Raw genomic sequence first — 11937 nt, 5'->3', positions numbered from 1 at the left:
TGTTTCACCGGAAATGACTACAACTTTTGATTTTTAAATGGCACCCTCGGTATTTGTTTACTTTATTCAATAGAAAATAACACTCTGAATAGAATGACGTTTCATACATCAATTTTTGACATTTCGCATATGATTTATTTGAAGTTATAACTTGCTGTTCGTAATGAAAATTTGACTCGAAATACGAACTGTGTGGTATCAAATTATTCGTAAAAAAATGCTTTTTCGAAATACGCTAACGAGCCACCCTCGTTCCATTTGAAAAAATTGAGATATTATTAAAAATACGATTTGTGCATTTTCTAACTGGTCGAGACAAGACACTAAAAACATTAGGCGAACAAATCTATTTTCCAAGGCTCCTTGATTAAGAACTGATGAATGACTTGTTTTTAACATTGCCATGACACTCTAGATTGAATTTTTAAATACAATTTTATATTAAGCGAGAATGTCAAAAGTTGACATATGATATATCATTCTATTCAGAATGTCATTTTCTATCGAATGAAGTAAAAAAATACCGAAAGTGCCATTTAAAAATCAAAAGTTGTAGTAATTTCCGGTGAAACAGAAAGTAACCAAAAACAATTGAATATGCCAATCAATCCTAATTTATGTCATATACTAACATACCAAATCTCCTTTTTGTATCTGAAAAAATAAAAAAGTTATAGGGGTGAGCCACTTTTGAGACGCACCCGGTATATCCTAAAATATGCTAAAATTGTTAATTATGACGTTTATGTAATAAAAATATAATTCGATTTAATCCTTCGATTATTTAAAGCTTATTTTGTCGCTTTTAACACTAAAATAACATCATCCAACCAGTAGTACGACTGGCGTAAATCTCCCTCGCAGAGATAAGGTACTCTACTCCATGATATCAATTCGAATTTTGCTCTCAGCACGTTCTCCACTAAACTTTCTACTTGTGATTCGAATGTATTGCCTTTGACGGGTAGAGCTTCAACGGGTTTGTGATCCGATGATCCTAGAAAAATAAGATTTCATGACATATTGAACTGATATATAGGGCGATTCACGGCGATGGTGTACGTTAGATGCTTATGGATAGGGTTACCAGATGAAAACTTGTCCGTCCCCGGCGGTATATTTATAAACAACGTTCATGATCGCGATTCGGTTCTAGGCCGAACAATGCCGCGTAAACAGCATACGATATCGCAAATCCGTCTAGTAAATAGCATCCGTGATTCCATATTTTAACTGCCTTAACTCCTCTTTTAAACAGCAGACGATATAGCGAAATTTGTTGATTCGTTGCTCGTAATCAGCATTCAAGATCGCAAAATTCCCAAGTGCTACCAGAGAATATAGTACCACAGATTAGGTATCCTATAAGTATACAGATAAAAATCTTGTCCCTAATTCGTGGTACGAAAATTGTTTTTTATGACGATGTGCAAACGAGTCAAATTTCCTGTGCGCAAAAATAAACTCGCGTAAAGTAACAATAAACAGCGTAATAGAGAGATATCGCTAAACCGAATAGCGTGCATGGACGTTAATAAGGCCTGGTGTTATTTCCTTTACGTGAGGTGGTATTAACTCTATTCATTTATAGTTATCGGATCGAAAAGAATTCTGATCGCGTCGCGTCCGCTATTTAAACATAACCTAACTTTGAATTTAAAACTTTGAAATTGTTTTGTTTACTAGGTATTTTAAAACTAAAGGGCTAAAGTGCTTATTTCCAGTGCTTTATTGTTCAACGTCTGCCAGTGGGTTTAGGGCAACAAGCAACAAATTCTCTTAGAAGGGCTAAGTCGTCTTCTGCTGTAAACCTAAGACTCTTTATAGGTTCTTTAGTATTGGAAGAGGTGGAATCCATATTTTAAGCCATATTATTTAATTAAAACTAATCCCAGCTACTTAAATATCAAATTACCTAATAAAACTAAAGCAATAATTCAAAACAATTCAAACATAACCTAAAATAAAAGATCTCGCCGGCGGCGGCGCCGGCCGGCTCCGGTTGTCAAATACCCACACATGCCCATTTAAACAATTTTTAAACGTTATTAGAGGTTATTTGGTTATTTAGAAAGAGCGCTTGGTGTAATTGATCCGCAAATTACGTCAGGCGGTAACGTTATTAGCGGGTGTTGCGTTAAAAATTGACTCGCGCATATCGTAACCATGATAAGATACGCGTAAATACTGGATGACGCTATTCGGTTTTCCGATAACTCTCTAATAATTGTGCCGGTCAGGCGCTGTGCACAATTTTAGAGGCCATAAGTGGGCGTGCTATGTGCGCAAACTAGTCACCTAACTAGTGCCCGATTCCGAAAATTGGAACTACGAAAAACAACAAATAAAAAACAAAGATTATAATCTGTATAATCTGTGATAGTACTAAATATTATTTTGCAAAAAATTAATTTGCCCCCAAACCACGAATATATAAGTTACTAAATAAAAAAAATATAACACCTTTCAAAGAAATTGAGGTAAGTTACAGAAATTAACCAGAGCAATTACTCAAGACAAATTAACTTAAAAAAACTCAGATTATCAATCGAAACCAAAAAATGAGTGCTAAAATGAATAAAGTTACATAATGTTTTAAATTTCCAGGATATTTTACCCAATGTTTAGAGAATAACCAGGCTTTACTTTTCACAAATTTCACTTTGTGTAGTTCTGTTACACTGTATATAGTTTCTTTGCAGGTAAAATTTGACTTTTTCTAGTACAAGAAGATTGTAACTTAGTTCCTTCTTGATTTTAATTTTTTATAGTTACAAGGACAAATGTTTTTTAACACAGTAGTTCGGTATTAGAGATTTACATTAAGTTCTATGGAAAATATAATTATATCTCTATTTTGTTTTAAGTAATTTACATACGTATGTAAGTTGGATGAAAATAAGATAGTGTCATTTGTGAATCTATATGTTCTGTTGATTTCTCGACAGACGATTTTAGGTTTTACTTTATAATCCTCTATAATAATCGAACTTTTTTCAATTAACAGCACGTTAACGTTTTTTTTTCGTATTGTTACGGATTCCGTGGGTCCACTATTTAAACTCACGATAAAATACTTAACGAATTTATTTGTTTCACTCTGTACACAACTTATACTATTTACAACACAACTTATGCAACTACTATTACTCTAACGGTATTTCGCGGTATTTTCAAACTTCAGACTTTAGACTTCAAACTTCAAACTTCAAAACTTTTAACTTTAAACTTGTCCAACTGTCAAAGCGCGGGCCTTATATACCCCCTGGCGGTTGTTTCTAGATTTTTCTAAAGAATTCTATAATTTTCTTTACTTTCTGGCGAATGCGCCAGGTTCCTCAAGGCACATTGCGATTTTTTAGCAGTATGCAGTTATGCAACCAGTAATACACCTTGACATTGCCCCCCTCTCAAATTTGATCGTCCCGATCAAGGTTTCCCGTCTGGTATCTCTTCAATCGATCCAGATGAACTACTTTCATCTTACCCTAGGGCTGCGTTGAATCCGGTACACAACATCACTTATCCTCTTGATGACTGTATAAGGACCTTCCCATGCTGGAGTTAACTTTGGGACCTTCCTTTCTTGCGCTGTGGGTTATACAACCATAACCTATCGTCCTGTTGAAAACCCGTAGAATTAGCTCTGAGGTCGTAACGAGCTTTCATCCGGTCACTGGCTAGCGTAATCTTACTTCACACGGCCTTATGAATTCCCAATAATCTTTCCTTCCTAATGATTCCTTCGAACGACAGTCCAACGTTATCTTGTTCCATTTTTCCCCTAGATCGTCCTTGTCTAGCTGCGCAAATCTTACAACGTTGAAACCATTTCTTAACATCTTCACAATAATCCACCCAGTAAAAACGGTCTCTCAGCTTGCTCAAGATCTTGTTTACCCCAAGATGGGCTCCAGTTTTACCACCATGAATTTCTTCCAATACCTGGGTAACTTTCTTCCTTGGTACCAGTAACTGAGTTGTCCTGCCATCCGCACTTTCCCAAGCGCGCTTTAACAATCCATTCCCAATCACCAGTGAATTCCACTGAGCCCAGAGAGCTTTGAAAACGAGCACTCTGTCCGCAATATCCTGCCACGGTGGTCTATCGCCGTTACCTTCCTTGGGCCGTAGTATTGCTCCGATGTCTGGTTCTTCCATTTGATCTTTCCTCACTTGTATCGTCGTCCATTGTTCGTCAGTTCCTCAGTTTTAAAAATTTTATTTCGATAGTGCCGCGACAAGTTGCATTTTCTTGCCCAAGGTAGCTCGTCGTCGATCCGGTTCGTTGTCGATAATTTGTACCTGTCCTACACGGCACCCAACGTTTGGGCTTCCGAACACAGTCTTCTGGTATCACCAGGCTCATCACAATTTTCGATTTAGCTTTTCTTCCATATTTCTGGTCTCTTCTCTTCTTAGATACAGAAAATTCCTCATTTCCGATTTTCAGGATGATTCTATGGTGATCAAACGAAAAACCATGTTGACTGATCACATCCATACCCATGATAAAATCATCTTCAATGTCTGCCACTAAAACGCTATGCCGAAACTTCAAATTCCCTAACTCCAATTCCATGAAAACCTCTCCCCGTACAACGGCCATTTCCCCCGTAACTGTACGTAAATACACTCTTCTTCTAAGAGGCATCATCTTCAACCCTTGCACTGAGGTAGCCCGTACCAACGATACCATAGCGCCAGTGTCCACAGTCATTCGAATTCCCTTTCCATTGACTTTCCTGTCGATCACCAAACTGTCAGGGGTTCTTCCTAGACTTCTTAAACGGAAAACATCCTTGGGGCTCTGTTTTCTTCAGCCAACACTCGCTCATTAGTGTTGAATTCCTGGTGCCTATGTTCTTTCGATGGTAAACGGAATCGCATTTGGACGCGGCATTCCCGTTTGATGTGGCCATTCCTGACACATCTATAGCAACTTATGTCCTGGGATCTTCCGATATGCCGATGTTCTCTGGATGGTGAATGGAATCGCATTTGAACGCGGCAAACCCGTTTAATGTGGCCATTCATGCCACATCTATAGCAACTCATATCCTGGAATCTTCTTTGATTCTCTGTCTGGGTGTTGTTGACTCCTTTGTTTATTAGTAGCTCACACAGTTTGTCGAATTTTCTACACATCTCCTCCAAACTTCTGTGGGTACTCACGGGCTGTTCCTCTACCGTTACCGATCTTATCCTCGGTCTAGGGATGGCGCTAAAAGCAGCTTCGATTTCCAGCGTCCTGACCAGTGCTTCGCTGCTGGTAGAAAATCGGGACATTTGCAGCGCCCTCTGTAACTCGTTGTCCCTCAGTCCGCTGATAAAGCGCTGGGCAGCGAGTTCCTCCCCAAACCCTTCCGGTGCTTCTGGATATGCCAAGTGTACCAGCCGACGTAAGCTTCGAATTCCTGCAGAATCTCTCCGGACCTCTGCAGGCGCGTCTTGATCTGTGCCTGGTAAAGTTGACGTCGATGTTGGTCGCCATATCTTCTGTCCAGTGCAGCGACCAAAGTTTGGTATTCCTGCTGTTGGGCTGCAGGAATAGTTTGCAACAGTTCCAGGGCGGGGCCTCGCAGCGCGATGGCAAGTGCTGCTGCTTTCTCTTGGTCAATCCATCCATTGGCAGCAGCCGCTGCTTCAAACTGGCGGTGGTACATAGTCCAGGTGGTTTGTCCATCGTAGGTTGGGGCCTTGAGGTTCGCAGTTCCATGAACGCCAGGTGTCCTTACTTGTACCTTGGTCTTCTGTAGGTCCATCTCCAATCCTTCTATCTTCTGCTGAAGGCACTCCTCCAGATCTTCTACAACTTCTTGGAAATGGTTCTCCTGTCGTTTTCCAGGTCTTCAAAATTCTTCTGTAGTCAGGAAATTGATTTTCCAAAGTTTTCTTTAGACGGTCCTGATCTTCTTGTCTTTCCCTGTGACGTCGCTCCTCCACACGAATTTCCAAATTTCCTAATATTTTCTCAAGCTGGTCCTGTTCTTCTTGTTTTTCTCTATTATGTTGTATTTTTAAATTGAAAATTTTCTTGCTGCCGGTCCTGTTCTTCTTTTGTTTGTCTTGTTGTCGTTGAATTTTAAATCTTCGAAAATTTTCTCAAGCCGGCTCTGTTCTTTCTTGTTTATCTTTCATGACGCACTTCTAGATTTTCTGCTACTTTCTCCAAATCGTTCTCCTGTCTAGTCTCTGATTCTCCATGCTGATTTTCAGAAGCTGTCTTGTTCTTTTTGACGTCGTAGTTTTTCCTCTTCTTTCTCTTTTTCTAGTCGCGCTCGCTCTTCTTCTCGTTCTTACGGAGTCTTTCTTGATCTTCCGCTTTTTCTTTTCGCAGCCTCTCTTGTTCTTTTGCCTTTTCTCTTCTCATATTCTCCATAAAATCGTCTAATAGTTTGCTTACTTCCTCCATTTTCTTCGCTTTTGTTCCTTTGTACCAACCATAAAAACACTCTAATTCGGTCTAAAAATCTTTCAATCCACTTAATTTTCTAAAAACTCTCTGGAACGCAATCTCCGTAGACACCAATTGTTACGGATTCCGTGGTCCACTATTTAAACTCACGATAAAAATACTTAACGAATTTATTTGTTTCACTCTGTACAAAACTTATACTATTTACAACATAACTTATGCACCATTGCATGATGATCGATGACATTTCCCCATATAAATTGTTTACATATAAAATGACAGCGATCTTCATTTCAGCCAACTGGACGCCGTTTTTTTCGACTGTATGGTACTTACTTAAACGGTATTTCTGCGGTATTTTCAAATCTCAGACTTTAGACTTCAACCTTCAAACTTCAAACTTCAAACTTTTAAACTTGTCCAACTGTCAAAGCGCGGGCTCATACTTCTGGCGGTTGTTTCAGATTTTTCTAAAGAATTCTATAATTTTCTTTACTTTCTGGCGAATGCGCCAGGTTCCTCAAGGCACATTGCGATTTTTTAGCAGTATGCAGTTATGCAACCAGTAATACACCTTGACAGTATGATCATCAAAGTTAAGCAGCAATATGCGTGGTTGTTATTGGAAAGGTTAACCGACTTGATAAGATCCTGTTTTTTATTTTTGGCTGGTTTAATTTGTGTTAACAAACAAAATTTGCGATCCTGAATGCTGATTACAAGCAACCCATTAACAAATTTTGCGAGATCGTTTGCTGTTTATAAGAGGTGTTAAGGCAGTTAACATTTGGAATCAGGTATGCTATTTACTAGACAGATTTGCAATATCGTATGCTGTTTACGCGGTACCGTTAGGCTTAGAACCTAATCGCGATCATGAATAGAACATACTATTTTTTTTCAAACGCCACAAATATATTTTTAAACAATTTCAAACGTTCCAAATAATATAAAAAGATTTAAGAGTAATACAACGTTGTAAGCAAGTTGTAAGTAATTATATATCGAGCGAGGGGTGTCTCACTATTGGAATTACCTGTACATTTTTTTGGCAGTCGCTGGCAGTCATTGGCAGTCTTACGGCAGTCGCCTATAATAATTACATGTCAGTCATAGGCAGTCGCTTGGCAGTAAAACGATATGTTGGCAGTACATGTACAGGGTGAGTCAACGATAGAGTAAAGTCCATTATCTCATTTGTTTCGAGGTTTACAAAAAAATGTTACATACAAAAGTTATAGGGAAGATTAAGATACACATTTTAAGATTATTATAGAGTATACAGGGTACAGGGTGCTTTCCTGTAAAAAAGTGGTGATATAATACATGTTTCTTTTTAAAGGCAACAATCTTATTTAGTATTTTATTTTTAGATTCTGTGTAAAATTCTATAACTAGTATACATAACGTTATACCTAAAATTAATAGTTTTATGGTAATATTTAAATTTATGGTTTATACAAATGAAATCAGGCAAAAAATTGTCAGTAGTATCATTGTTTCTGAAGTTGGAATACCAAAATTTGGTATGAGAGTTCTATAGAGATCAAAAAGAAGATATATGTTAAGATATTTTAAAGAAAATGCTAGAGGGTGTTTAAAAATATATTTATACTTAACTACTTAAAATTAAAAAATCTAAAAAAATTTTTAAATGAAGAAAAAAAAATATTTTGATTTTTTCTGATAGATTTTAAAAGCTCTTCAACTTTTAATAAGTATGTCATATACCTATTTAATAATAATTTATGATTTATTATAAATATCTTATAAAACAAAAAACCTTCAGAAAGGCCATAAATATTTAAAAATTATGACAAAAAAAAATAATTATTATCAAAACACATATGTCTGTTAAGCAAGTTAAGAACAAAAAGTAAATTTTATTTTGTTTTGAATTTTGTATAAATGGTAGAGGTAGAGGTAATAGTTTCAGATTTTCCTAAAAAATGATTATCAATGTGACTGATATACACGAACAAATTATATTGGTTCTAGTAATTATATATTATATATAGTACTTTAAGTACTATGGGTAAGAATATATGTAGATTATCTAGCATTTTTCATATTATATTATATATTATAATATTTTCAGTATGTAATGGGACGGTTTCGAGGCAGTAGTAATATTGGTTTACGAACAACATACCATAAACCAGAATTACTACGAGAAAGTACCATTTGTATGTCATGGAGAAATCTTCAATATCGTAGTCGTCATCAATTAGGTAATCTAGTTAGTATTACCCTAATCTGCGGCTATTCGGCCCGACGGAAAATCCAAATGTCATCTTTCATAATATGAAACATTATAACTATCATATTTACTATTATTATAACAAAAAAAAAAAAAAAAAAAAAAAAAAATTTGTAACTAATTATTAAACTACTAAGTTAAAAAATAAGTACAAATATTTTTGTTTTGTCACGGCAACTATGATATTATAGCGTAATTGAAAACAGAACAATTTTATCGTAAAAGCTCAGCATCAAGATCAGGTTATTAGGAGCAGATATTTGTTTCTTAAATCATGCAAAGCCAATTCAGCTTATCCTAGTTTTATTAAAGTTGATATTCCAAAAAGTAACGTTAGTCATAAGGTAGAGAAAATTGCAAAACAAAATGGCTTGATTTAGAAATCAAATTTCTGTATAGTAAACGAAGTATGCTTAGAAAATTGAAGCTCATGGACTTACAAAAACTTCATAAGTTCAACTGAATGCAGAGAGTAATTGTAGCTGGTGTCTCTCTCAGAAAGAAATATATGTTTCAGGTGGGTTAATATCACACTACAAAAATTTGTTAAGAAAATGTCCATTTGCTTGAATAATAAGTTAAAAATTAAAAAGCTCTAAAAACAAACACATGTTTTCCAAAAAGAGACATGTAAACATGCAGTAGCACCTTTTCTTCACAGACTTATATGATAAATGTTGAGCCTAAAGTTTATTAAAACAAAAAGGCTTGTGTTATATGCATTGGCCCATAATCTGTTTTGGAAGAAATCGTCGTTGGTGTTGAAAATGCTATTCAGCACTTGCCTGAGGCTTCTAAAGACATAAGAGAGTTTCAAAAATCAGTTATCATTTGCTCGCTAAGAATTTAATAAATCAACAATATTGTCAAGAGTTTACGTAACAAAGATTGTTTCTATCTAAAAGCTGATAAGGGAAATAAGGTTGTTATTTAGATTAAAAAGACTATTATGATAAGGTTAACAACTTAATCGATAATGGCCCCTACATAAATTCAAAAAGAACCCTTTATTTAAGATGGTAGTATATCGTTAAAACTCTAAAAGAATGTGGTAACATACCCTTGTTGATCTTTTTCGTTAAAGAGGGAATGGTAAGTATCCAATCCCTCTGGTTACCAGGTGGGGCTCTGTATGTTTCGCCGTAATCGCAAACTGACAAGTCTATGCCCAATTGTTTCGGCTGAAGGTTCTCCGACTTATAATATGGCAAAATGGTTATCAAGGGAGTTCTAAAATTTACCTGATCAGAACCTTCTTTCAAAGTTAAAAATAATATTGAATTCATTTAACAAAATTAGCATATAATTGCATGAAGGCAGCCTTGTCTCCTTCTGAAATTTTGGAATATACATCAATTCGTTGTTCCGAAATGTTCCAATTCCACATACCTTAGGCTACTTAAAGGAATTACTGAACGCAATGGTCTCGACAACAAACCGTGTGAGAATATATTGAGTTTTCATATGTATGAAACAAAATTGTTTCAGAATTTAATAACTTTGAACAGCTTAGCTGCACAGCAAATGGGTAATCCATTATTCCTTCCATTTGGCGAATTTATTCATGAGCAGGTTTGAAGTGGAGGCCAAGAATCAGTTTGAGTATTTTCCAAGAGTATGGTTTAGGTATGTGGATGATATTTCTGCTGTTTTGGACACACATTCAGACACCTTAGATAATTTTATTTCTAAGTTAAATAATCGTTTTCCTTCCAATAAATTTACGCATGAAATTGAGAACGACAGATTACCATTTGCCATGATGTATTAGTCAATTTGATATCTATAGAAAAGATACCACTACACGCAGATATATTCCTAATGAATCACATCATAAAAATGTCATTAAATTTTAGTAGAGTTTACTAGTTTCCCACCTTCAAACTAGAAAGATAAGGTGTTGTAGAGAGAGATTTGCCATTAGAACAGCTGAAATGTACGGATACACATCCAATATTTTTTCGATACACCGTCGATAGAGTTATCTGTATCTAAAAGGAAGTCCTTTTTAAGAATGTCATAAATTATAAACTTTATAAACATAACAATTACAACACCAAGTTAGGTAATCCAAAGATAAAACACCTCCACCTCAAAAAGTTTGTATTTAAGTGAAATTTTCTAGTAAAGTATCGTAATCATAAATATGTTGGGCAAACTAGAGATCAATATTAACTAGATTAAGGAACATTTAGCTCATATAAGATATGGTAGACCGGATAAATCTTATGCACAGTTAGAACATGGCTTGTTGGATAAATTAAACATTTTAAAAAAAAAAAAAAAAAAAAAATTAATTAAATGTCTCATAGCAATTACATATGCAAAAGCATCAGAATTATCAAATGATAGAACAGAGTCAATGGTCCAATTCCTTCAAGTTCTTTGTTCCTACTACTTAGTGGCGGTATCTGAACTGTTACGCCCAGCTTAGCTCTTGACCGGTTGGCTGATTTGAAGCACGCCCACTCGAAAGTCTACTGAGTGAGTATATAAACGCTCAACTTGTGGATGGTAAATTTATAATCATCTGCCATGATGCTAATATGGTTAAAGAAACGCGCGTACCATGTAAAAAGCAAAAGTGTTTTGGTGTATTAGAAGATTTAGTGTTTTTATTTTGTGTTTACCATTAAAATTAGGGTAAAAATAGAAAAACGTTGAAATAAGTCAAAACTATTAAAAAATAGGTATATGACATACTTAATAAAAGCTGAAGAGCTTTGCAAAATCTATCAGAAAAAATGAAAAATATATAGAAAATTATCAAAAAATTTGAGATTTTTTAATTTTAAGTAGTTGAAATTATAAATATTTAAACATTTTTTTTTTTTTTTTTTTATTAAAATATCTTAACATATATCTTCTTAATCTCTAGAACTTTCATAAATTTTAAATTAAAAAAAAAAAAAAAAAAAAAAAAAAATTAATTTTTTTACACATTGCAATTTAACATTTGCATAAAACAAATTTAAATATTACAAAAACCATTAATTTGTGGGTATATAACATTATATATAAAAAGTTATAGAATTTTTACGCAGAATCTTAAAATAAATAAAATAGGGTGTTACATTAAAAACATATATCCACATTTTGAAAGACCCTGTATACTCTATAATAATTTTAAAATGTGTATCTTAATATTCCCTATAACTTTTGTATTTGACATTTTTTTGTAGTCTCGAAACAAATGAGATAATGGACTTTACTCTATCTCACCCAGCAATGCTGCAACTGAAACTAAAGCCACAATTGA

General features: G+C 34.9%; 1 protein-coding gene across 2 annotated transcripts in view; it reads right to left on the bottom strand.

The window, feature by feature from the left end:
* Positions 1–729: 729 nt before the first annotated feature.
* Positions 730–11937, bottom strand: part of LOC115890875 (methyltransferase-like protein 9) — a 437961-nt gene continuing 426753 nt past the window's right edge. For both annotated transcript variants that reach the window (XM_030911230.1, XM_030911231.1), the window contains exon 5: positions 730–997. In XM_030911230.1, coding sequence (XP_030767090.1) covers positions 792–997 — 206 coding nt within the window. In that variant the 3' untranslated portion in view covers positions 730–791. The remainder of the gene's footprint in view (positions 998–11937) is intronic.

This window comes from Sitophilus oryzae, unplaced genomic scaffold, assembly GCF_002938485.1.
Source record: "Sitophilus oryzae breed Bouriz unplaced genomic scaffold, Soryzae_2.0 scaffold_935_pilon_pilon, whole genome shotgun sequence".
Lineage (NCBI taxonomy): Eukaryota > Metazoa > Arthropoda > Insecta > Coleoptera > Curculionidae > Sitophilus > Sitophilus oryzae.
This window is presented reverse-complemented; position numbering and strand designations above follow the sequence as displayed.